This window comes from Miscanthus floridulus, chromosome 7 (genome assembly GCF_019320115.1).
Source record: "Miscanthus floridulus cultivar M001 chromosome 7, ASM1932011v1, whole genome shotgun sequence".
In the NCBI taxonomy this organism is placed as follows: Eukaryota; Viridiplantae; Streptophyta; class Magnoliopsida; order Poales; family Poaceae; genus Miscanthus; species Miscanthus floridulus.
This window is the reverse complement of record NC_089586.1, coordinates 4,648,247-4,675,221: the sequence shown is the minus strand read 5'-3', so window position 1 is coordinate 4,675,221 and position 26,975 is coordinate 4,648,247. Positions and strand designations below refer to the sequence as shown.

The 26,975-nt window shown below is 49.7% G+C and overlaps 2 protein-coding genes across 3 annotated transcripts; both read left to right on the top strand.

Moving 5' to 3' along the window:
- The first annotated feature begins 2,152 nt into the window (after nucleotides 1-2,152).
- Nucleotides 2,153-5,225, top strand: LOC136466430 (sucrose:sucrose 1-fructosyltransferase-like). Its single transcript, XM_066464840.1, has 3 exons — nucleotides 2,153-2,798; nucleotides 2,973-3,877; nucleotides 4,178-5,225. Exons 1-3 carry the CDS (start codon nucleotides 2,165-2,167, stop codon nucleotides 4,868-4,870), a joined length of 2,232 nt encoding a protein of 743 aa, XP_066320937.1. The 5' UTR covers nucleotides 2,153-2,164; the 3' UTR covers nucleotides 4,871-5,225.
- A 1,521-nt stretch (nucleotides 5,226-6,746) lies between these two features.
- On the top strand, nucleotides 6,747-16,003 carry LOC136462394 (uncharacterized). 2 transcript variants are annotated; one of them, XM_066461498.1, is made up of 11 exons: nucleotides 6,747-6,896; nucleotides 7,447-7,622; nucleotides 7,722-8,003; nucleotides 8,143-8,253; nucleotides 8,387-8,477; nucleotides 8,651-8,719; nucleotides 8,838-8,915; nucleotides 14,713-14,799; nucleotides 15,020-15,070; nucleotides 15,166-15,402; nucleotides 15,526-16,003. In XM_066461498.1, the coding sequence occupies exons 2-11, from the start codon at nucleotides 7,510-7,512 to the stop codon at nucleotides 15,676-15,678; spliced, it is 1,272 nt and encodes a 423-aa protein (XP_066317595.1). In that variant the 5' UTR covers nucleotides 6,747-6,896; nucleotides 7,447-7,509; the 3' UTR covers nucleotides 15,679-16,003. The 2 variants fall into 2 exon arrangements, with proteins under 2 accessions (XP_066317595.1, XP_066317594.1); XM_066461497.1 differs by having other exon boundaries at nucleotides 7,430-7,622.
- The last annotated feature ends 10,972 nt before the right edge of the window (nucleotides 16,004-26,975 follow it).

Sequence of the window (26,975 nt, the reverse complement as noted above, 5' to 3'; positions counted from 1 at the left end):
TCGTATAAGCTCTCCCTGCAATACCCACAAGATCATCCACTCACACCAGCCTCCCCTCCATCAACCTGGAAGCCATTTTCATCATCAGCCATGCCCATAGATCTCAACATTCCTCCTGATCAACATGGAGAGCTCTTACTTGATCTCAATGAAGAACCTGCACATGAGGAAGATGAAATCGGTCATCTCCGGGAAGATCAACTTCATGAAGATGAAGCCCAACTTCCAGATCAACATGGAGAGCTCTTACCTGATTGGGCCTTACTTTGGTGAGTTGATCCAATTAACAAACAAGGAATCGCAACTTGCAAGTCTTTTTTTTTTGATATGCTACATTTTTTGTATTTAAAAGATTAGCTATTATTTATTAGTACTTATTGTAAATTTAGAGGCCCTTAAATTTTGGAGGCCCCGAACAGCTGTCCACCTTGCTCCTGTCAATCTACAGGCCTGGTGTAGGTTAATAAAAGGTGGGGCATACATATCCACCCACCACCCATGCAACGCTGACGAGGCATCATGCTGGCAGGCTGGTACCAACAAAGGTAGAGAGTGAGAGCGAGAGAGTTGGAATTTTAAACCATGCATCAGCATCGATTCTCGGCTCAATTATTTGTGGGCCACGGAATCTCCTCTCATTGTTTGGAACCTTGTATATTCATTCATCTCCTGGCTGATATGTCCCTCACACACACACACACACAAAAAAAAAAAAAAAATCTCCTGGCTGGTATTACCTCTACTCCTCTAGACTTAGGGGGAATGCATGCAATTTTTGAAATGGTGTTTAATAATTAGGCACCATGCCGTTTGGAGCCGTTTTGTGATAAATGGGGTAAAATCAAATTCCTTCACCCAATGAGCCCCTTAAATCGTGCCCTCACAAAGGATATGTGGAGGGTGGAGCTAAAAATAGTGGTTTCACCCGGCTTCACCTCGTTCAGGTGCGTCCCGCATGAGGTTATGTGAGAGCATGTTTAAAGGTGTTCTGCATGTAGAGTTGTTTTGCCAAACGGTTTATAAAAATGGCTCCAGCTTCATTGGTGGAGCTTTTCGTGGAGCTGAAGCCAGAAAAAACAGTTTTACTTACTAGCGAAGTGAAACAGGGCCTGAATCAAATCTTTTGGAAAAATAAGTGGGTCCAAGTAGGGCCTTGGTTTTCACCCTTCCTTCCTGTGTTACTGCATCTTTATTCAATTATAAATTTAATCGCTTGGAAAACAAACGAGCCGAATTCAGAGTTACGTATATATACAGAAATTAATGTAACTAGGCAGCAGGACTAATAACGACGATACATGCATGGTTTCGTTTAGATGCGCCCGGCTGGCCGGGAGATTACTGGATTATAATTATAATTATGACGACTACACAAGTAGGTGAGCATATATAGCTACCGGATGAAAACGGGATGGGCCGGGCCCAATGGAACCGAATCCAATCCAATAAAAAATGGGTAATACTATATAGCCAAGCCAAAGCAGTAGCGGTAGTCTCCTGCTTTCTTCGGTTCATTGCTCAACACATACGATACGGATCGGATTCGGAAGTAGCGTAGCGAGCGATAGCTGCAGACGGGTTCCATGGGCCTGATGGTTCTGGGTTCGGCCGGCCTAATTAACCGCCATATATATGAATACGATACGATGGATCGGAGCTGCGATTTGGATGGACGGATGGATCTTCACGAGCGACGACGGCGATCGAAGAACATGCATATATACGATCCATGATGCATCCATCTGTCTGTCTCGCCCAGGGAACGGACCCCCCATTTTACTCATCAATAAAAAATGGTTGCTTGTATAACTATTTGAGAAGCGTCTTGTGACCATTTCTACCAAAAGAAGTGATGTCGTCGTCGTCGTTTCAGAGTAACGACTTTTTATTTTTGTTTACTACTCGGCTAAGCCAATCTGTCGAGACTTGAGACCGTGTATTTTGGTCCTGGCTGTCAACGCATCTTACCTCGAGCTGTTCCGTTGGAGTGAGTACCACTGAACATGCATGCATGTTAGCGTATTCTTGTACGCATGCGGTACATGTACCAGAGAACATGCATGACAGTAGGGCGGGGCACGGCCACATCATTACCCGTCAGAGGAAGCAGGAGAGGAGAGCGGAGGCACCGATCCAACTAACTATAAATAGGATAGGATCCCCAATGCCCGCTCTCCCACCCTCATCGTTCAATCGTCAATGTGTTGTGTTGTTGTACCTACTAGATTCTAGTTGGGGACAATCACCGCATTGCGCGGATCGAGATCGAATCGGCGAGGGTTGGTCGTCGTCGTCCGCTCCGGCCGCCCCTAGAAAGAGTCGCCCGCCTCCTTCCGATCCTCTTCCGTCAGCAATGGAGACCCGGGACACGACGGCGCCGCTCCCCTACTCGTACACGCCGCTGCCGGCCGCGGACGCCGCGTCCGCCGAGGTCACCGGCAGCAGCAGCAGGCGGAGGCAGCCGCTCTGCGCCGCGGCGCTCGTCCTATCCGCCGCGCTGCTCCTCGCCGTGGCAGCGCTCTCCGTCGTCCCCCCGCGCCCAACGACCGGCGTCGTCGTCGTCCCCGCCGGCGTGGGGACACCACAGGCGACTTCGTCGACCAGGAGCATCAGCAGGGGCCCCGATGCCGGCGTGTCGGAGAAGACGTCCGGCGCGTGGAGCGGCGTCGTCGACGATGGCGGCAGGCTCCGTGCTGACGGCGGCGGCAACGCGTTCCCGTGGAGCAATGCGATGCTGCAGTGGCAGCGCACGGGCTTCCACTTCCAGCCGCACAAGAACTGGATGAACGACCCCAATGGTACGATGCAACCACCAACCAACCCCTACCGTTGTTTATTGCGCTTTTCTTTCTTTCTTTTTTTCCACCTCCCCTTCTCATGAGTGCGTACTACAAGGGCAAGGGCTGATAAAACTTAAGAAATTTATCTGATAATTGATGGCACGTAGGTAAACGAAATTATATTATATGCAGGGCCGGTGTACTACAAGGGCCGGTACCACCTGTTCTACCAGTACAACCCGGACGGCGCGATCTGGGGCAACAAGATCGCGTGGGGCCACGCCGTGTCCCGGGACCTCATCCACTGGCGCCACCTCCCTCTAGCCATGGTGCCCGACCAGTGGTACGACACCAACGGCGTGTGGACGGGGTCCGCCACCACGCTCCCCGATGGCCGCCTCGCCATGCTCTACACGGGCTCCACCAACGCCTCCGTGCAGGTGCAGTGCCTGGCCGTCCCCGCCGACGACGCCGACCCGCTGCTCACCAACTGGACCAAGTACGAGGGCAACCCGGTGCTGTACCCGCCGCCGGGGATCGGGCCCAAGGACTTCCGCGACCCCACCACGGCGTGGTTCGACCCGTCGGACGGCACCTGGCGCATCGTCATCGGCTCCAAGGACGACGCCGAGGGCGACCACGCCGGCATCGCCGTGGTGTACCGCACCAGGGACTTCGTGCGCTTCGAGCTCCTCCCGGGCCGCCTCCACCGCGTCGCGGGCACCGGCATGTGGGAGTGCATCGACTTCTACCCCGTCGCCACCCGCGGCAAGGCGTCCGGCAACGGCGTCGACATGTCCGACGCCTTCGGCAAGAACGGCGCCGTGGTTGGGGACGTGGTGCACGTGATGAAGGCCAGCATGGACGATGACCGTCATGATTACTACGCGCTGGGGAGGTACGACGCGGCCGCCAACGCGTGGACGCCGCTCGACGCCGAGAAGGACGTCGGCATCGGGCTCCGCTACGACTGGGGCAAGTTCTACGCGTCCAAGACGTTCTACGACCCGGCCAAGCGCCGCCGCGTGCTCTGGGGGTGGGTCGGCGAGACCGACTCGGAGCGCGCTGACGTCTCCAAGGGATGGGCATCGCTGCAGGTACCACCTTTTTTCTATTCATTTCTTGTGCACTTTTGGCCTGGCCTGGGATCCACAGAGGAGACACGTAGGAATGCAAATTACTATTTACAAGATAGGAAATCTTGTGGTCTCTTGGGGTACACCGTGTCGCCATCATGCATCTCGCGCCCATGCTTTGCTGGGCCAACCGTTGTTTCTTGAGTTTCATTAATACCAATAATACAACCGTTTCTTTAGATATTAATAATTGTTTAACAACATACGATGTATGTAGTAGTAATACTAATCTTGTTGCTTGGTTGATGTGAACGAGTGCAGGGTATCCCCCGGACGGTGCTGCTGGACACCAAGACGGGCAGCAACCTGCTGCAGTGGCCCGTGGAGGAAGCGGAGACGCTGCGCACCAACTCCACGGACCTCAGCGGCATCACCATCGACTACGGCTCCGCGTTCCCGCTCAACCTCCGGCGCGCCACGCAGCTGGACATCGAGGCGGAGTTCGAGCTGGACCGCCGCGCCGTCATGTCCCTCAACGAGGCCGACGTGGGCTACAACTGCAGCACCAGCGGCGGCGCCGACGCCCGCGGTGCGCTGGGCCCCTTCGGCCTGCTCGTCCTCGCCGACAAGCACCTGCACGAGCAGACGGCCGTCTACTTCTACGTGGCCAAGGGGCTGGACGGCACCCTCACCACGCACTTCTGCCAGGACGAGTCCCGGTCCTCCAGCGCCAACGACATCGTCAAGCGCGTCGTCGGCAGCGCCGTCCCCGTGCTGGAGGACGAGACTACGCTCTCGCTCCGCGTGCTCGTCGACCACTCCATCGTCGAGAGCTTCGCGCAGGGCGGAAGGTCGACGGCCACCTCGCGCGTCTACCCCACCGAGGCCATCTACGCCAACGCCGGTGTGTTCCTCTTCAACAACGCCACCGCCGCGCGCGTCACGGCCAAAAAGCTCGTCGTCCACGAGATGGACTCGTCCTACAACGACGACTACATGGTCACGGACATCTGATGCTGCTGCTGCTGATTCGTCGTCCATCCAACCCACCACTGCACCCAATTTTTTAAACACATATAGCAAAGCATCTTCTTTGTACCTATCCATTCCCATCTATCCTTGCTTGCCTCTCAATTTTTGTTATTTCCCTGCCATAATTTTGGGGGCTTTTTCTTCTTCTTCTTCTTTCTTCTGATTGATATACTATTCCTGGCTATTTATCGCTCGTCGAAGCCTAGCTTCCAATTGTATTAGTAGCTATTACAGTGGAAGACGCCAAGTCGATGCAAGGCAAGGCTACATTTGTAATAATGTAGCCTGTGTAGTTGTACATGTATGATGGTGTACCACCACACCAATGAGTTATAAATGTTTTTAGCTCCAAATTAAAGTTCCAGTGCCTCAAGATTACCAACACATGGTTACATGCATCCTGCTGCTCAAGGTTAACATGCATGGACAGCTGTTTCCGACTGTGGAGAAGTATGACTGAAGGTAATGCAGAGAGATTCTGCAAAGACCTGGTTTGATCCAGCACTACTGACAAATACTGATCTGACCTGAACATGCCATGATGCTGTGTGCTGGCTCCATCCTGCCTTGAGAGTTGGGTCCAGTTTAGTTTGCAAAAAATTTTACAAAATTTTTTGCATTTTCCGTCACATCGAATCTTTAGACGCATGCATGAAGCATTAAATATAAATAAAAAATAAAACTAATTACACAGTTTAGACGAAATCCACGAGACGAATCTTTTAAGCCTAATTAGACTATGATTGGACACTATTTACCACACAACAACGAAAATGCTACAGTACTCATTATGCCAAAAATTTTGGAACTAAACTGGGCCTTGTTTGGATTGATGCCGTTGAACGAAAAAAGTACAGTATGGAGCCCTCGCTTGGCAGACCGCACCCTCGTTATTATTACAAGAAAACAGCCCTTCAAGGACCCCAATCCAACCTAGGCATAGGCACATGCCAGTGAACACGAAACTACACACAATCCATCATGTCTGATCATAATGTATTAGGGCTCTGTTTAGTTTCCTCTCAAAATGCCAAATTTTTTAAGATTTTTCGTCACATCGAATTTTTGGACATATGCATGAAGCATTAAATATAAATAAAAAATAAAACTAATTACACAGTTTAGATGAAATCCACGAAACGAATCTTTTAAGCCTAATTAAACTATGATTGGACACTAATTGCCAAATAACAACGAAAACGCTACAGTGTCGTTTTGCCAAAAATTTCGGCAACCAAACTAGCCCTAGGTTAGCTCAGCCTCCTATAGAAACTAGTATTCTCATTCAGCGATGATCCATTTTCCAGTCATGGACACTAGGCAATTCCGAACTTAGGAGTTGTTCGCCTGATGGTTTCTGCGGCTGATAAGCCGACTGAAACTGATTTATTGTGAGAGAAAAACACTGTTTTATGACTAATAAGTTCAAGCGAGCAGGTCCTTCTGTTATTATCTTTCATTTCAGTCTTCAGACTAATTATTGGTTCACGCATTTGAGTTTCAACAGCGAGCCTGCACCTAACTCTGAATCCTAACCCTTTTTGTTTTCGCAGATTCGGAGAAGTACGTAGAAATTGACAAAATAAAATTACTTGCAGAGAATGAATAGCATACAGCCAAAGACACCCTCAATGGCTCAGTGATAAAGTGATGAAGCTGTACTGTGAGAGTAATAGTGTGATTAGAAGGGAGTTGCAGGTGAATGGCATGTACAATTGGGCCGGTGTCACCAGCAGGCTGCAGGCCCAGCCATTGGTCACGATTCAACTCCCGCAGGCCCATCTCGGAGACAACCCAACCCACGTCGTCTCTGTCGCTGGTTCGCCCACCCCCTCCTCTGTTCTCTCCCAACGGACAAAGGCCAAACCCTAGCGAGCGAGCAAGCGAGCTTCCGGCGGGCGACAACCGAGGCGAGTTTCTAAGTCGACTCTATTTGATTCGCCAACCACCACGCAGCAGCCATCGAGGAGGAAGAGGAAGGGAGTCTAGGAGCCCCGGATTTCAGGAGGTTGTTGCTCGCCTCCCCCTCGCAAGACCCTAGCTAATGAAATTCCCCATCCACAGTCTCTCTACTTCAGTTGAAAAATTATACTTGAGGTTTCCCTTAATCATCATCCAAATCCTCAGTTATACTTGTTTATGCCTCATGCTGCACTACAATTAATTACAAATTGAAATGGACAACAAGAAATTACCATGACTTATTATTCTCACCCTCCTACTCCTGTAATACTCCAACCCAGTCAATTGACCAATTGACCAAATGGATCCAACGAATAGGGATGGCTTGCCGCCTAAAGAGCATACCTATATTTTCACGGGTCCATGCCAATTGAAAGGCCATAATTATCCGCAAAGAATGAATGATATACAAACGCAGTAGGTTCAAACGTTCTTTTGTGTCGCTTCGCGCTTCATGTTTTATCTAGTTTTCTATACAACTATTGAGCATGGGATGTTGTTTGTAAGTATATATGATATGGCAGGCGCGATTGGTTTAGCTTAGGCACCTAATTGTTGGTCCTACTCATGCTTATGCAGTTGCTCCGCCGCTGTAGATTTGATTCTCCTGTGTGCAAGTTGTGAGGAGCGAACACATTCACAGGGAAAATCAGAGACCAATGAAATTACAACAGCAAGAATCAGCAGCGGAGCAACAGCAAGGGGGAGAGGAACAGCTCCCTGAAGATCTCCTCTGCCACTTCGAGCAAATCCTACACGATCACCCCCTCATGTATGCCTCTTTTTTTCCTCATCCATCTGTTTATTCTAGCTCAAGTTCCCAAACCAGAGTTTGTTAATTTCTTCCCATAAAAATATATTCTATTTGCAGTGATGAGGTGGGGTTCTTGCATCCGACACAATTCTGCTCACTAGATTGCACCCAAGATGGCAACTCTGCTTCCCAACCTCCAGAGTTCCATCACACAAGATACTTCTGGTGCCGAAACCACAAGCTGGCCATCTCCGTTGAGTTCCTCCCCAAGCTTTACCACGCTGCTTGGGATGCCTACTGCAATGCAAGAGATGCCCCACTATCACCCACTCATCTCATGAGGCACACCAAGGCCCTACTCATACTTTGCCCCGACCTACTCACCGCATGGAACTCCAGGTATGCAATGCTGTCACTCAATGTGTTCCTAAGGGATTTGCATTTCTCACTTTTTGTTCAATTGAGTACTGCAAGCTCCATGCACGGAGGGAAGGGATTTGGATTCCACATGGCACATGCTTTTCATGTGGTCCTGCAGGAAGATGGTGCTATCAGCGGAGTATGATTTGACAAAGCTCAAGGATGAGCTGCAATTGTGTGCCTTGATCCTTTCCTACTCGCCAAAGAACGAGAGCACATGGAGCCATAGGTACACCCCATCTTGCACTTGTGAAGCCAGCTTCCTTGTTGACTTCTTTCTTTCAGACAATGGCTATCTATTTGGAGCTGATTTTGATAATGAAACAAAACTGCATAAAATTTTAAATAACTGTCTGCCACAGGAGATGGGTGATAACACAAGTTGCTGAGCAACATCAAGATATGTTGGAGCTTATAGGGAATGAATCCATACTGGTCAAAGAGATAGCAGAGGTTATAATTCATGAATGCTTGCTTATTCAAGCCGCTAACGGTGTCAATTTGACTGAGCTTGCCATATTATAAGTTACAATGTTCCATGTCTCTTATATGTAACTGGTAATTAAACTTATACAAAAGTACAGGTACAGACAGTATGCACAAAGATAATTGTATGCCTTTTACAGAAATCGAAAATGAACTATCGTGCATGGAGGCATCGATGTTGGCTTATTCCTTACATGACAAGGAAGCAAGTGAGGATAAACGATTCGAACTCTTTGAAAATTCCTTCTCTGTGATTCTTAATCCTGTAGCTGGACTTCCTAGCTACAGAATATCTGCTTGTCAGTTACCAATTTCTGTTTTCTGAAGGTGCTGGATGAACTGAAGGAGTCAACAAGATGGAGTGAGCTACATGTTGCTGACAACTGCTGCTTCCACTATCGAAGAGTTAGTAGATTCCCTATGTTTGTAATTAGTACTATATAATACTTGAAGCAAAGAATTGTTTATTACTTGACAATTTTCATATTGACCAGTAGCATCATTTAAGAGCTGCACAATATGTTTTTTTGAAGCAACAAGAGGGGTTATCCCCTACTGTTGTGGACTCCTTCATAGGTCGCCATTATAGGCGCCAGATAAGGAGGGCCACGGCCAGCAGTGCCTAAGGCACTATATATTAGGAAATAAGAAATAATTAGGAATAATTAGGGAGGATTTTTAGGATCTCAACTAGAGTTTGTTGGAATGCACCTGGACTATAAAGGCTGCATTTAGGGATGTAATCGGATCATCGAAGAAGAATAGAACCTCCCAGCGGGTGGGGTTCCTCTTCGACGGTGGCTGCGCGCGGTTCTGCCGTTGCCGCCGGCGATACCCCCACCGCGCCATTGCCTCGCTATCCTCTTCGCTCCAATTCCCAGTCTCAGCTCCTTCTCCAGTCTCCCCTGCGTACTCCACGGCGGCAACGCCGTATCAATTTGGTATCAGAGACCCCTGCCGGTGCATCGACACCAATGTCCGGCACCGCGCCTGATCCTGTGGCCATGGACGCAAAGCTCGATCGGATTCTGGGTCAACTCACCACCATCAACAACCGCCTGAACTCCCACGCCGCCCGCCTCGCTCGTGTGGAGAATGGCAAACCCGACGCCGGAAAGGGCGCTGGCGGGGAAGATGAATACGGCGCCGATGACGCCACCTACCGCGACGAAGTGGACTGCCGACGCGCCCGACCTCGAGTGCGACCTGCGCCTGGGCCACCTTCCGCGAGCGCGTCCTTCGCGAGCGGGAGCGGTTTCAACGCGGCTTCGACTCCAATCGGGACTTCTACGGCCGGGGAGAACGTGGCGGCGACGGTCGCGGCTACGACGACCGCGGGCGCGGCTATGACGACTACCGCGGCCGCGATTTCGACGACCGCAGACTACGAGGATCACCCGGGCCGCCGGTTTGATGGTGCTGGCCGCGAGTACGGCCGCAGCTTCCGCGACCACAGCCGCGACTTCGCCTACGGTGGTGGCCGGGCCCTCGATCGACCACGCGAGCCACACAGACCACCCAAAATCCCCTTTCCAACCTTCGACGGACGAGTCTGATCCCCTGACGTGGCTCAACAAGTGCGACAACTTCTTCCGTGGCCATCGTGTTCCAGAAGATGAGAAGGTGTGGATGGCGTCCCTGTTCCTCGACGGTACCGCGGCTGACTGGTACTACCAGATGCAACGTGACTTCGGTATGGTCTCATGGCCACGGTTCGTCGACTTTCGTCAACCTCCGCTTTGGGCCGCTGATCCGCACCAACTCCATTGCTGAGATCAAGGCCTTGGTCCGCACAAGCACCAGTGGAGGACTATTCGCGGCGCTTCCTGGCCCTGCTCTCGCGCTGTGACAACCTCACCACGCGGACGGTGATCGACCTCTACACGGGCGGATTGGGGCAGCCGTTGGCCCACGACGTCGAGATGCAGTACCCGGCCAATCTTCAGAAGGCCATGAGCCTCGCGCGGGCGTTCGAGCAGCGCCAGGCGGAGGCCTCTGCTGTCAACAGCTCTGCGGCGCCTAAGAGCTCGGGTCGCCGCGCCATTGCATCGGCCGCCCCGGCTACGTCGGGCGCCACAGTGTCGGAGGGGCCGCGGCCGCGCTTCCGTCGCCTCACACCGGCAGAGATGCAGGAGAAACGCCAGAATGGGCAATGCTATTTTTGCCCGGAGCCGTACAGCAAGGAGCACAAGTGCACCGCCAAGGGCGTCTTCCTCATGGACTTGGCAGACGGCTGAGGACGACCCCTTCAGCGAGATCAATGACGTGGAGATCTCTCTCCACGCGCTCACCGGCCTCAACTCCGCTGACTCCATGTTGCTGCAGGTGACGGTGGGTGGTGTCCACCTACGAGCGCTGGTGGACACGGGGTCCACGCACACATTCATCCACTCGACGCTGGCCCAACGCCTCGGCCTTGCCGTCACTCCACGCGCCTGGCCTCAACGTCTTGGTGGCCAATGGCGACCGGGTGCGCAGCCCAGGCGTCTGTCTAGCTACACCAGTTATCATTGGTGGCGAGGCCTTCTCCATCGACTGCTTCGCGCTCAACTTGGGCGGCTTCGACTTGGTCCTTGGCGTCCACTGGCTACGGACGCTGGGGCCGATCGTCTGGGACTTCGGCGCCCTGGCGATGTCGTTCTGGTACAACGGCCGATCTCACCACTTGGACCGGCGTCAACAGCAGGGGATTGGCGGCTCGCACGATCACCGATTCCCGTGCTGTGTTGGAGGAGCTTCTACAGTCATACGACGACATCTTTGAGGAGCCCCGTGGTTTACCACCACCACGCCGCCACGACCACAGGATCCATCTCCTTGCCGAACTCTCCACCGGTGGCGGTGCGCCCGTATCGGTACCCACAGCTCCTCAAAGACGAGATCGAACGGCAGTGCGAGGACATGCTCAGCCAAGGGATCATCCGGGAGTCGACTTCACCCTTTTCCTCCCCGGTGCTCCTGGTCCGCAAGCAGGACGATAGTTGGCGCTTCTGCGTCGACTACCGCGCTCTCAACGACGCCACCGTCAAGGACAAGTTTCCAATCCCAGTGGTGGACGAACTCCTGGACGAGCTGAGGGGTGCCCGCTTCTTCACCAAGATTGATTTGCGCAGCGGGTACCATCAGGTGCGCATGCACCCAGATGACGTCGCCAAGACTGCCTTCCGGACGCACCGGGGGCACTTCGAGTTCCTCGTCATGCCCTTCGGCCTCACCAACGCGCCGGCAACTTTTCAGGCGCTCATGAACGATGTGCTGAAGCCGTTCATCCGCCGCTTTGTTTTGGTTTTTTTTATGATATCCTAGTCTACAGTCCCTCGTGGGCTGAACATTTACAGCATGTTAAAGCGGTGTTGCAGATCATGCGCGATCATCAGTCTCTTCGCCAAACGATCCAAGTGCTACTTCGGCGAACCGTCCGTGGCCTACCTCGGCCACATCATCTCCGCCGAGGGAGTCACCATGGATGCTGAGAAGGTCGCAGCAGTGGAAGCTTGGCCGCGGCCGCGTACAGCACGTGCCCTGCGAGGGTTCCTCGGCCTCACTGGATATTACCGCAAATTCATCGCGGGGTACGGCGGCGTGGCAGCACCTCTCACTGCCCTCCTCAAGCGGGAGGCATTCACTTGGACGGCCGACGCGGAAGCTGCCTTCGTCGCTCTCAAGGCGGCACTAGTCACCGCACCGCTGCTTCAGCTGTCGGACTTCACCAAGCGTTTCGTCGTCGACTGCGATGCGTCCGGTGCTAGATTTGGCGCTGTGCTGCACCAAGGCGACGGCAACGGCGCCATCGCCTTCTTCAGCCAGGCCGGTCGCTCCTCACCATGCCAAGCTCCCAGCATATGAACGTGAGCTGATTGGGCTGGTCAAGGCTATCCGTCATTGGCGGCCTTACCTCTGGGGTCGGGCGTTCACCATCCGAACCGACCACTGGAGCCTCAAATTCCTCCTGGACCAGCGCCTGACGACCATCCCGCAGCACACGTGGGTCTCCAAGCTGTTCGGTTACGACCTCACAGTTGAGTACCGCGCCGGCAAGTTCAACACCGTCGCCAACGCGCTGTCTCGCCGTGATGCGGAGGCTGCAGTCTTGGCCCTGTCCGGGCCCCTCTTCACCGACTACGACACCCTGCGTGCTGAGCTACACGACGATGCAGCGGCTCAGGACCTGTACCGTCAGCTTGCTGAGGGCACGGCTCCTGCAGGGTGGCAACTTGTTGACGGCCTGCTGCTCTACAACAGCCGTGTCTTCGTCCCGGAGGGCTCCAGCTTGTGGCCACAGCTGCTCCGTGATGCTCATGAGGCCGGTCATGAGGGTGCCCAGAAGACTCTTCACCGGCTGCGAGCTTCCTTCTACAACAGCCGCCTCCACCGCCTTGTCCGTGACTTTGTACGCGGCTGCGCTGTCTGCCAGCGGAACAAGACGGAACATCTCCACCCGGCAGGCCTCCTTCAGCCCTTGCCTGTGCCGACCCATGTCTGGAGTGACATCGCCATGGATTTTGTGGAAGGATTTCCGCGAGTCGGCGGAAAGTCAGTCATCTTGACCGTCGTCGACCGCTTCTCCAAGATGGCTCATTTTGTGGCCTTGAGCCACCCTTACTCCGCGCAGTCCGTGGCCCGGGCATTCTTCGATAGCATCGTCCGGCTCCATGGCTTCCCGTGTTCGATTGTCAGTGATCGTGACACGGTCTTCACCAGCCACTTCTGGGAAGAATTGTTCAAGCTGGCTGGGGTCAAGCTCCTGCGCAGCTCGGCCTTCCATCCTCAGACGGACGGTCAATCTGAGGTCACCAACCGCATCATTGTCATGTATCTGCGGTGCCTCGCTGGTGATCGGCCCCGGTCTTGGCTGCAGTGGCTTCCTTGGGCAGAATTTTGCTTCAACACTTCATACCAATCTGCCCTTCGGACTACACCGTTTGAGGTCGTCTATGGCAGACCGCCTCCGGCTCTGATGTCTTACACGCCGAGTGCGGTCCGTGTGGCTGCTGTGGATCGCCAGCTCCGCGACCGTGATATCTTCCTGGCTGAGATTCGCGAGCGTCTCATCTTGGCTCAGGACACCATGAGGGAGCACCAGAACCAGAAACGTCGCCATGTGGAGTTTGCTGTTGGTGATTGGGTGCTTCTACGTTTGCAGCAGCGCACAGCGGTGGGCATCACGGCTGCCTCCCCCTCCAAGCTTGGGCCACGCTACTTTGGCCCTTATCAAGTCATCGAGCGGCTTGGCACGGTCGCTTATCGTCTGCAGCTTCCTCCGAAGGCGCGCATCCATGATGTCTTTCACGTCGCCTTGCTGAAGAAGTATGAAGGTGATCCACCTGCGTCCATCATGCCGTTACCAGCCATTCTTCGTGGTCGTGTGGTGCCTACTCCGTCTCAGGTGGTGCGAGCTCGTCTCAACCGAGGTATCTGGGAGCTGTTGGTGCAGTGGACTGGCTGTTCTCCTGCTGATGCTACTTGGGAGCCGCTAGCTGATTTCAAGGAGCGCTACCCTGGCGTTTCAGCTCGCGGACGAGCTGTTTGTTGGGGAGGAGGGAAATGTTGTGGACTCCTTCATAGGTCGCCATTATAGGCGCCAGATAAGGAGGGCCACGGCCAGCAGTGCCTAAGGCACTATATATTAGGAAATAAGAAATAATTAGGGAATAATTAGGGAGGATTTTTAGGATCTCAACTAGAGTTTGTTGGAATGCACCTGGACTATAAAGGCTGCATTTAGGGATGTAATCGGATCATCGAAGAAGAATAGAACCTCCCAGCGGGTGGGGTTCCTCTTCGACGGTGGCTGCGCGCGGTTCTGCCGCTTGCCGCCGGCGATACCCCCACCGCGCCATTGCCTCGCTATCCTCTTCGCTCCAATTCCCAGTCTCAGCTCCTTCTCCAGTCTCCCCTGCGTACTCCACGGCGGCAACGCCGTATCACCTACTGAAAAATTTTATTAAACAAAGGAAAAGTCTTAGAGTAGTACTCAGGAAACAAAGAAGGAAATGAAAAAAATAAGGTAGAGAAGGGCAATATGTTTACAAACCAATTTGCAGAGCTTTTGAATTCACACCCTGCTTTAGACTTTATGTTAATGTTAATTTTGGACTTCGATTTGTTGAAATTCCTAAAGACAGTATAGCACACGTATACTGTTTGCTAACCAATCTGATTGACTGCATGTGTACTTACCTGCCTTGTTGCATCCTTGCAGTCCCTGCTGCTTGCCCTACTAGACAACCGCCTTGGGAATGGAGAGGATTCCCTTAGTTGGGAGTCAGAAATTTGCCTGCTATGGAAGGTATGGTGTATTCGTTTAAAAAGCTAATTACTTTTTCGCTATGGTTATTTGTAATCACTTCATCATATCCTCTCTTTCCATTATGAATGTGATACAAAGCAGATAACATAGGATCCATGTGCATATCATTGTGTTTTACAACATTGCTTTTCTTTAGGCAATGGTTAATTGATACCAACCCATCTCGGTGCTGCAAAGTTGATTGTATATGACCTGACAGGAGGAGCTTAGGTGGGATGAGACGCTGATCAGACGCTACCAAGGGAGAGAGGTTTGAAAATTAGCCTGCCGTTGTTCTTCCACTTGTGAATCTTGTTGGTCGAGTTTGTGTTTGTTTATACTAGCTGCGGTGGTGTATTTCTGCAGTCGTTATGGAACCATCGTCGGTTCCTTTCACACTGGTGGATACAGCACTTGCTCACTGTTGAAGAAAACTGCTGTCAGCACTCTACAACTGTTTGCTCAACGACATCCCAGATGGATATGTTTGTCACCCAGGAGATACAACTGCTGTCAGAGTTCCTGCATGACCCTGTGGATGAGTTTGAGGAGTCGCGTGTCCAAGCGGAGCTTTCAGCACTCTACATTCTGTGGATAACAAAGGCAATCAGCAGCTGGTTTTACCCAGCTTGCTTGCTTAGTATTGTACATTTGCTAGCATAGATTCTTGCCCTCTCAGGGGTTTAGTTTTAACAGGGAAATTGCTGCGTGTTTTGTTGGATGCAGCAAGTCCCAGCTGTGAAAGGAAAGCTGGAAGAGAGGCTGCATTCCGTTTCCATGGGGAAGCTGAAGGACGTGTTGGCAGGAGCCTGCAGACCGGAGAAGAGGTTTTGGATGAATTTGCTGGGCCTGGCTGATCAAACCAGTGATATACATTAATACATGGCTTTTCTTGTTGAGTCTGAGCCTTCAACATACATGACATGGAGGTCAAGTCTTTGCTTCAGGTCCTATCTCCTATGTGGCTGTAAACTAGACTAAACTGGGGATTACTGGTAAGTTGAAAACAAAAAAGAGGATGTTTGTTGTTTACCCTCTCAATAATTAAGCCCTACACTTAGCCTATTTCACCCCCTTATGTCTAGAAGTGTTTCTATTGTTTTACCACACAAGAGTTTTGCACTCTAGGTTTCAATCCTACTCTAACATAGCAATTCTAAGAATGTAATGGTATGAATTGAATTACTCAAATGTAAATGTTCAAAGTAAAGAGAAGGAGAGGAACGCGGCGATATTTTTCCGAGGTATCGGAGAGTCGTCACTCCCCACTAGTCCTTGCTGGAGCACCCGTGCAAGGATGTAGCTTTCTCTTGATCCGCGCAAGGATCAAGTGCTCTCTACGGGTTGATTCTTCGACACTGTCGCGGTGAATCGTCCACAACCACTCACGCCATGACTTGGGTCATCCACAAGTTTCGCCGGATGATCATCAAGCTTTCAATCATCACCGAGCCGTCTAGGTGATGACGATCACTAAGAGTAACAAACACAAACTCTCACTTGATCAAGACAAGCCTAATAAGAAAGGTGGATGCACACTTGCTACTCCCTATGCACTAATGATGTCCTTAATTTTGGATTATTAAATCTCAATCACCCCACTATGCTCTTGCTCTCCCTTGCACTCTAAATGTGTTTCTTAGCTGAACAAATAGGCAAGAGAGCTAAGTTGGACGAATGAGAGAAGTATTTATACTCTTCACTTCAAAACATACCCGTTGGGGTCCAATTTAGTATTTTCGGGGGTGACTGGACGCTCAGGTCAAAATGACCAAACGCGTCCGTTCAGTAGCCAATGGCTACATTGCGTCATCCTGTCAGAGGAGTCTATTAGAGGGACCGGACTCACTGCAGCATCCGATCTACCTGGACCTGACGCGTCCGGTTGACAAATTTCCTCTCTAGATGCTTACTGTTGTTGACCGGACACGACAGCGCGCGAGTCCGGTCACTTTCTTCTTCTGCGTCCGGTCAGCTATCTACAACGATACCCTGCTGCTACAATTGGTCGGCACGTGCGTGTCCGATCCTAAGTAGGAGCCAATGTCCGGTTGTCCTTCTGCCCCTGCAGCGCGTGCCAACAACTGACCGGACTCTGCATAGTAGCGTCCGGTCACTGCTTCTCCTGCGTTCGGGCAATGAAACAACACTCCATTCACTTCCAAATCATGTACCTTTGTGAATGAGTTTGACTTTAATCAATCTTTGGGCTATACCTGAGCTACCTAGTGCTAAGTTTGACAAGTGTGCACCATATCTAAGACATTAGACTCACCTAGGTCAAGCTGCTAGTTCATACCCCCCTTAATAGTATGGCTAAAGGAAAAACAAAGTCATAAACTACTCTAAGTGTCTCTCCAATGTCAAATGACACTTAGAACTAGTCCGTCCTTAACCTTATCGTCTATCCTTTGAAAACCGAAACGATTTCCATCGATAGGGGCATGAATACCATAATTGCCCAATTAATCATAATTACCATGACCTAACTCAAATTGCCTCTGCAAAGCACACGTTAGTCACAGTAATCTTGTGTCGTCATTAATCACCGAAACCTAACTAGGGGCTTAGATGCTTTCAATCTCCCCTTTTTGGTGATTGATGACAACACAACTTTGAGTATATGTATAAGAGTTGGGTGAGGTTTTCAACATGCTTGGTTCATATAAGCAATTGACAATAAGAACAAAAGAGGGTTAGGCATGCTTATATGACCCAAGCCAACATGATGTACTCACAAGATATGAAAGAAGCACGAGTACATAAAGTAAAGCTTATTTGAACTAGAGTATAACACGGAAGCAAGGCAAATGAGCAAAAGCAAGTGACATGACATATATATCAAAGTAGAGAGCACACATGTCACATAAGTTTCACAATCACACATATATCACAAATAACACAACGCATGAAAGTAAACATGAATGCATATCACACACAAAAGAACGAGTCCATCTGACACGCTCCCCCTAAATCAAGAATGAGTCCATCTCACACGCTCCCCCTAAATCTAACATATTCAGTCCCTCTCCCCCTTTGACGTCAAGCACCAAAACCTAAGGGTCAGACGGCGAGGTAGAAGCAGAAGGGTCGGGCGCTAAGGTACGGTGAGAGATCTAAAACTGAGTAGCATCATCATCTGACTCTGGACTCAGAATAGTCAGACCGGCTAGAGCAATCAGCGGCTGACCCTCTGACTCTAAAGCAGGAAGTGGAGCGGTCTAGGTCTGCTCTATAGTCTCAGTAGCTAGGTCGGCTAGCTGAGAAGTAGAAGCTAAAGCTATAGCCTGACCCTAAGGCTCTAAAGTTGTCTCTGTAGGAAGTGGAGCCACAACTGCTTCTGTCTCTGTTGCTGAAACCTCAAGTGTAGGAGTGACTATCTAAGGTGGCTCTAACGAAGCAACAGAAGACAGGAGAGTCTCGATAGTTCTTGTGACTGGAGCTACTACTGTAGTAATAGGCACCTAAAGCTCTAGAGGTGTGGGGTGACCTATGATCTCACTAAAAGTGACAGCCAAACTCCTGGAGATCGGTGTATCTGTCACTAACACTGACTCGGACTAAGTAGGGGTGAATCTGGTGACAATCAGAGTAAAGCCCTGAGTCTGTGTCCCTGGTGTAGCAAACCACTGCGAGACCTGCTCAGTGGGCGAGGCAAATTGTGGAGCTGTCTGCCCTTAACTCTGAAACCCACTAGGCTGTATAGCTAGAGTCACTGGGGTACTAATAACAGTCGAACCAAGCTACAATGTGGGCCGAAAAGGAGCAATCCCTATAGCTGTAAGGACATGTTGCATGAAGCCAAGAAGCTGTCGTTGAGTCTCTAGCTGCTATTGCTGGAACTAGTTCTGCCTGGTCTACATTTGAGTGAGAGCTGCAGCTGTGGCCTGTGCCTGACGTGTCTGCTCCTGGTGTATCCTATCAAGTATCGCTATTAGAGCAGGGTCTGTCTGCGGTGACTGAGGTGGAGCTGAGCTAGAACCACTGTCCTCTTTGTTGTGAGCCCGTGGGGGCATCCATGGAATAGGCTGGTAGTCCTTGTCTGAACTATCAAACAGGTCATCCTCATCCTCGTTGTCTGGTTGTGCCTCCAAGTCTGCAAGCTCTAACTCTACCAAAGCCCTAATGGCCTCGTCCTGTTCGACCTTTGTCTCTGGCACCTCGGCCCTCTAGCAACGGCTCTGCCTCGGTGTCCTACTCCTAGTACTAGAACCCATCAGCTGGCGCATGTCGTACTCAGGTAACTTAGTAGTAGTACCAGTCAACTCAGTCACTACCTCAGGAGGTATATGTGAACAGGCCTATAGGATGAGAAAGTAGATCCAATGGGCATATGGCAGCTGACGGTGGCCCTTGAAGCCCTCTGCTAAAGTGTTCTCCATCTCTGAGAGTATCAAGTCCCAAATGTCAAACGATGTCTGAGAGATCAGATGGTGGACTAACCAAAGCTGAATCTGTGTCAATCCCTTGCGGTAGCCACCCCTTGGAAGTAAGGTCCTCCTCATGATGATGTCTAGAAGATGAGCCGTAGGTGTAAGGGCACTCAGAGTGCGCCTCAAACCCTTGCCGAAAGGCTCTCAAAAGTAGGCTCTTACTAGGTCAGTGGGTGGCACTGCTCTGCCGTGAGGACGTCTTGGTGGCTGAGTCTGTCCACAACAGATCTGGTTAATCCTGGTGGCTGACTCTAGATTCCTTAGTATCTCTCTGACCCTATTACTGTACAACATGCGGTTACGTCCTCTAAAAGCGAAGTGAATGAACCTATGATCGAGGTCGATCCACAAGGAGACATAGAACTCTCTAACCCAACTAGCAACGTACCTACCGGTTTGCCCCAAGAGGTCTACCAAGCCAGGCAGGAAAGTGAGTTGGGGATGAACTTGCTCTCCTCCAGCTGCCACTATAGCCGCCAAGCGACACACTCTCTAGGATCTAAAAGCTACACCACTGTTTAGATATGCATTATAGAAATCCTCTTGTAGCACTATGTAGAAACCCTTTGAAGCCCTCTCATCCCGCTGAGGTGGGAACCACTACTCAACCTCCACAAAGCGAAGCTGCTGCACCTTCTGAGCTGTGGCTGCCCTCAAGTCCAAGTGCTCAACTAGTGATGGGCCTCGTGGTCTGGGAGGTGGCCAAGAACCACGCCTCTGCCTCTCTAACCTAGGTGTCACCTGAGCATGAGCATGACCTAAGCGTCGTAGTGGCTGCTCCTGCTGCTGCTCTACCTCCTGCTGGTGCTACTCGGTCTCCTCCTAAGGCTTAATCTCCTCCACACGAGGGTCCTCTAGTGCATCCTCCAGAGATACACGCTGACATCCAAGCATGATAGTACCACGTGGACTACCATGACTAGCCTCAAACTCCTCCACTGTGGCCCTCTAAGCTGGTGACAACTGATCGCCAATACGAACACCACTGCCTCTGCCACCTTTCTCAGCACGCTCTATGGCGATGACCACTGCTACTGCTCTCTCTGCCTCTATGTCATCACGCTTGTGTTTCTTCTTTGTAACCGTCTTCTTTGGCTCCTTCCCCTTTTCCTGCTCTGTCAGGTGAGGCGGACACCTCTCATCATCGCTGGGACCACCCCCGACGTTCTTGCAACGAGCCATGACTGTCAATTGAGAGAATAACTATCACTAAACAATATCAAGCAATCAAGAGCTCCCCTTGACTCAAAGAATCGCTACCACTGACAAGGTTAACTACAAGAACCACTGCCACTAACTATGCAATCGCTGCCCACTGACAATTGTGAGGCTTGGCCTCAATCCATGCTCGTGGGCTTGGCCCCGAGTTTATCTGCCACTAAAACACTAACCAAGCACCTCATTGCCCAAACTTGTTGCACGACAGAATATAGAAGGGTACATAACAATCACATATGCACTAGAGAGGCGATTAACCTAATTGAAGCAAGCATAGTAAGAGAAGAAGTGAGCAATGGCTTGCTACCTTACACAACCCTATGAACAGGTGAGAACTAAGCATGATGAGGCACCACACAATCACGACAAGGATCTGCAAGCAACAAGTGGCCGAGGAAAGAATCAAGGATAGTGCTAGACTTGTATAGGCATTATATCGAGCACGAAGGGAGAAGGCAGAGTGCACACCCAAGGTGGAAGGAACGTAGGCCAAGGAATTCGCCTAGGTGCAGTGCTGGAGGTCGAGGCCGAGGATGCGACGTCGCCTGAGCTGAGAAGGAAGACAGCGCACCAGTGGAGGAGCGACGCCGCAACGGTGGTAGGGCATGACCAGGCATGGTCCCGAGTAGGGTGCGGCGGTGGAGAGGCAGCATGAGGGCACGACACGTCGATGGTCGTGAGGAAGTGCACGCGCGGCGAGAGGCGTAGGTGTGGCGACGATGGTGGCGTGTCGGTCGGAGTGACGTAGGCACGATAATGGGAGCGCGAGCGAGGCGCGGCGGCGGTGGTAGCATGGTGGCCAGAGAGGCACAGTCACGGTGGCAGTTAGGGTTAGAGCGGCGGCGGCGCAGCGTACGGAAAGAAAGAGGTGGGCATGACCAAATGAGCAGAAGGGAAGTGGGCCCCCATGCGTCAATCGGAGTTTGAAACAAATCACGTGAACACTGTTGCGATCGGACGCGCTGGTGGAAATGACTTGACGCTGCTCCCCTGAGTCCGATCAATTACAAAGAGGTCCAAAAATGCCTTCATGGTGATCTGACGCATCTGTTGCACGTGACCTAATGCGGTGTAGAGTCCGGTTGATTCCTGTGAACATCCTCATGATGACCGGGCACTGAGACATCCGCATCTGATGCTACTAAGAACCTGTTGATGCGTTAGGTCCACCATGCACAGATCGACCAGACGCTGCAAGCTATGAGTCCGGTTGAGCGTCTGGTCACAATTCAGCAGTAGATCTTCCTTCTGCCTCTACGACGCTTTCTCCTAGTCAAGTTCCAATACAAATAAACACCAAAAGACCACCAATTGAAACTGATATGAGAGACCTCACTCGAACCCTCAAGATTTTCAAAATGTTTTGCCTTCGGCTATAATTCTTTTTAGAAAGATACGCAACAAAAGAGGCGAGGAGCAACATGTGGCCACACAACAGGGATTTCAACCATTAGGAGCTTCAAATGCTCCCCCTATTTGTGGACGAACACAGCGGATGCTCAAAAGATAACCGAAAAGAAACGACAAAGCAATACACATGCATATGCAATGCAATACGAGAAAGGTAAAGCTAGTTGCTTGCTAGGTTTAATCCAAGGTTAAGCTTCTTCACACGCTTTTCGACGGTTATCTTAACCATGTTAGACAAGCTCTAAGTGCATTACTAAAAATTAAACATGTTTTATATTACAATGCAATGCAAGAGACAACACAAGCTCATTTTTTGTGAAGTTACTTAGATCATGCACATTGAGCTCATTCCTCAACTAACAAAACGTAGCCTCATCTAGCAGTTTTGTAAAGATATCCACCAATTGATCCTCGGTCCTTACACCTTCTAGTGATATATTATTTTTAGCAACATGATCTCTAAGAAAGTGATGTCGGATATCTATGTGCTTGGTGCGAGAGTGTTGAACCGGGTTATTAGCAAGTTTTACCGCGCTCTCATTGTCACACAAGAGCGGTACTCTTTCTAGAACTACACCATAGTCTAGAAGAGTTTGCTTTATGTAAAGAATTTGTGCACAATAAGCACCCGCGGCAATGACCCCGCCTCGGCGATGGACAAGGACACACTATTTTGCTTCTTAGAGGTCCAAGACACTAGTGATCTACCAAGCAAATGACACCATCCGGATGTGGTTTTTTATCAATTTTGCAACCGACATAATCCGAATCGGAATAGCCAACTAGTCAGAATCTAGCTTCTTTGGGATACCAAAGACCAATACTTGGTGTGTGCTTAAGGTACCTACAGATTCTTTTAATGACAACCATGTGAGCCTTCTTAGGATTAGCTTAAAATCTAGCACACATACACACACTAAACATAATGTCAGGTCTAGATGCGGTCAAGTATAACAAGCTACCAATCATAGAACGGTAGAGTTTGATCAACCGATTTATCTCTCTCATCTAGGTTGAGATATCCATTTGATGGCATTGGTGTCTTGATTGGCTTACATTCATCCATTTTAAACCTCTTGAGAAGATCCTTGGTATATTTTTCTTGAGAGATGAAGATCCCTTCTCCCATTTGCTTAACTTGAAAACCAAGAAAGAATGTAAGCTCTCCAATCATAGACATCTCGAACTCATTCGACATTAATTCACCAAACTCTTTGCAATAGTCTTCATTTGATGAGCCAAATATGATATCATCAATATATACTTGACAAATGAAGATCTCTCCATCAAGCTTCTTAGTGAATAGTGTAGTGTTGACCTTCCCAATGATGAAGCCCTTCTCAATGAGGAAATCCTGAAGGTGCTCATACCAAGCTCTTGGGGCTTGCTTTTGCCCATATAGCGCCTTGAACAACCTATAAACATGATTAGGATATCTAGGGTCTTCAAACCCAGGAGGTTGATCAATATAGACTAGTTCATTTATGAAACTATTTAAAAATACACTTTTAACATCTATTTGATATAATTTTATTTCATGATGAGATGCATATGCAAGAAGGATATGAATGGCTTCAAGTCTTGCAACCGGTGCAAAGGTCTCTCCAAAATCCAACCCTTCAACTTGAGAGAACCCCTTTGCAACTAGCCTTGCCTTGTTCCTCACAACGATGCCTTGATCATCTTGTTGCGGAACACCCACTTTGTTCCAAGAACTCTTGCATCTTGTGGTCGCTCTTCAAGTGTCCAAACTTTATTATGGGTGAAGTTGTTCAATTCTTCATGCATGGTATTTATCCAATCCAGATCTTGAAGAGCTTCTTCTATATTCTTAGGCCCAATACAAAAAACAAACGAGTGATATTCAATAAATGAAGCAAGTTTTTAAGAGCGAGTCATTACACCCTTTGAAGGACTTCCTATGATGAGATCTTGTGGATGTGCTTGTAGTAGGGGTGAATTTCTTCTATCAACCACTTGATGAGGAGGTTGTGGAGCATCAACATCTTAGGCTTATGCCACCATTTGGTCATTTGAGATGTGAGTATCTTCATCTTTATCATCACTTGAGCTATCATGATCAACTTTTACTTTGCCCCTCTTCTCTTGGCTATCCTTGAATGCCAAATCTTTTTTCTTAGTGGAAGAAGAGCCATCTTGTGGAGTGATGTGCATGTACATCTCATGTGCATTGATCTTCCCTAATATTTGAGTTGGCGTGGCGGTGGAAAGATCACCTTGATGAAGCACCATCACAATATGTCCATACTTGTTAATGGAGAGGACACTCAAGATCTTTCTCACAACATCGGATGGTTGCATTTGAGTGAGTCCAAGCCCATTGACCTCCTCTACAAGAACATTCAAGCGTGAATACATTTCATTAGTACTTTCACTAGGAAGCATTTCAAATGAATTAAGCTTCTTTATTACAAGGTGATAGCGTTCCTCATGCTCACTCTTGGTTCCCTCATGGAGCGCACAAATGTCTAACCATAGTGAATGGGCGTCTTTGTGGTTCCACACATGGTTAAAGACATCCTTGCAAAGGCCTCTAAAAATAGTGTTTCTAGCCTTTATATTCCACTTCTCATAGTGAACCTCATCACCTTGAAGGTTAGTGGGATCCCTAGGTGTTGGGAAACCTTATGAGGCGGCTCTAAGAACTCCAACATCTAAAGCCTCTAGGTATGCCTCCATATGAATTTTCCAATAAGGAAAATCATCTCCCTCAAAGACAGGAGGGAGTCCATCCCCATAGGACATCTTGCTCTAGGCGGTTAAGCCTAATTTAAGAAGCACGAGGATCTAATACCAATTAAAAGGATCAACATGCCCAAGAGAGGGGTGAATTGGGCTAATTCTAAATTTCTTTCAATAATTTAGCCCTACACTTAGCCCATTTCACCCCCTTGTGCCTAGAAGTGTTTCTATTGTTCTATCGCTAGTCCCCACTCCCTACTAGTCCTTGTTGGAGTATCCACATTAGGGTGTAGCTCCCCCTTGATCCGCGCAAGGATCAAGTGCTCTGCCTTGCACTAATGAGGTCCTTAATCTTGGATTATTAAATCTCAATCACCCCACTAGACTCTTGCTCTCTCTTGCACTCCAAAGGTGTTTCTCAGCTGAACAAATGGGCAAGAGAACTCAATTGGATGAGTAGGATATGTATTTATAACCCCCATTCAAAATATAATGGTTGGGGTCCAACTCATTATTTTTTGGGGTGATCGGACGCGTAGGTCCATGTGACCGGATGCGTCGGTCAGTAGCCAATGGCTACGTCGCATCACCCTGTCAGAGAGGGTCGTTGGAGTGACTGGATGCAGAGGAGCGTCCAATCCTCCTAGACCTAACGCATTCGGTCCTCAGATTTCCTCTCTGGAACTTTACTGATGTTGACTGGACGCTGCAAACACAGCGTCTGGTCATTCACTGTTCAGCGTCTGATTCTTCATCAACACTGAGACCTAGCTGCTACAGTGTCGGCACCAGCTGAAAGCTCTAGTTTGGTTTTGGTAAATTGATGAAATCTTTAGTGCTAACCTAGTTTATCAAAGTGATTATGAGATAGGTAGCACTACTCCAAGTGATGAAGCAAATGAAGATCATGACATGATGATGATGATGGCATGGTGATGATAAAATGCTTGGACTTGGAAAAAAAGAAAAGAAAAACAAAAAGCTCAAGGCAAAGGTAAAATTGATAGGAGCTTTTCGTTTTAGTGATTGAGACACTTAGAGAGTGTGATCACATTTAGGATTAATAGTCGTACTATTAAAAGAGTGAAACTCGTATCAAAATGCGGTTATCAAAGTGCTACTAGATGCTCTAACTCATTGCATATGCATTTAGGATCTAGTGGAGTGCTAACACCCTTAAAAATGTTTTGTGAAAATATGCTAACACACATGCACAAAGGTGATACACATTGTGTTTAGCACTTGGGAGTAAGGGTTCAAAACTTCACCTGTGGAGTGTCCGCCCGTAGAGTGCAGACAGACCGACGGTGCCACCGGTGCCCTGTACAGAAAAGACAGGGTTTCACAGAGTGCACCGAACGCTAGTCACGCAGTGACCGGACGCTGGGGTCCTGCGTCCAGTCAGTGGCGCGTAGTGAAGGCTGCCCTCGATCTCTTGATCGGACATAGGCGACCGGACTCTGGCTGAATACCGTTCAGCGTCTGGTCCTGCTGATGTGGCAGCACATGGAGAAGTGAGTGAGTAACCGGACGCTGGGCGAGTCCGTGAAAGGTCCTAATGGCTAGAGGGGGGGGGGGTGAATAGCCTATTAAAAAATTCTACAACAACACTTAACAAACCGGTTAGACAATTATGAGGCGAAGCAAGTGTTGCGCTAGCCTACTAAAAATGCAAGTCACCTACCACAATTCTAGTTTCTATAGTTTCTTTTCACACAATGGCTATGTCACTACACTAAGTTAGTGTGCTCTCAAAGACTAACTAAAGAGCCACACTAACTAAACTAACAAGCTCTCATAACTAGCTACACTAAAGAGCTTGATAACTAGTTTGCGAAAATGTAAATAGAGAGAGTAAGATGGTTATACCGTCGTGTCGAGGAATGAACCAATCAATCACAAGAATCAATATCAATGAAGACCAATCACCTCGGAATCAAATGATGACACAATGATTTTTTACCGAGGTTCACTTGCTTGCCGGCAAGCTAATCCTCGTTGTGGCGATTCACTCACTTGGAGGTTTACGCGTTAATTGGCATCACACGCCAAACCCTCAACAGGGCGCCGCACAACCAACACAAGATGAGGATCACACAAGCCATGAGCAATTTAATAGAACCGTTGTACCCCTTCACTGGGCATTGCTCGAGGTGTCCAAACGCTCTGGTTATATCGACCGGACACACCCTGCCAGCGTCTGGTCAACGGATGGCTGCCACGTCATCCCTCTCTTTTAATATTGAGCGCACGATCGCAACAGTCAAGTGATGACCAGATGCGATGTTCAAAGTGATCAGACATAGGACCCCAACGTCCGGTCATTTCTAGTAAGGTTCCACTCACGACCGGACACGTCCGGTCATGCCCGACTGGACTCACCCAGCGTCCGATCACTCACTGTCACCTATG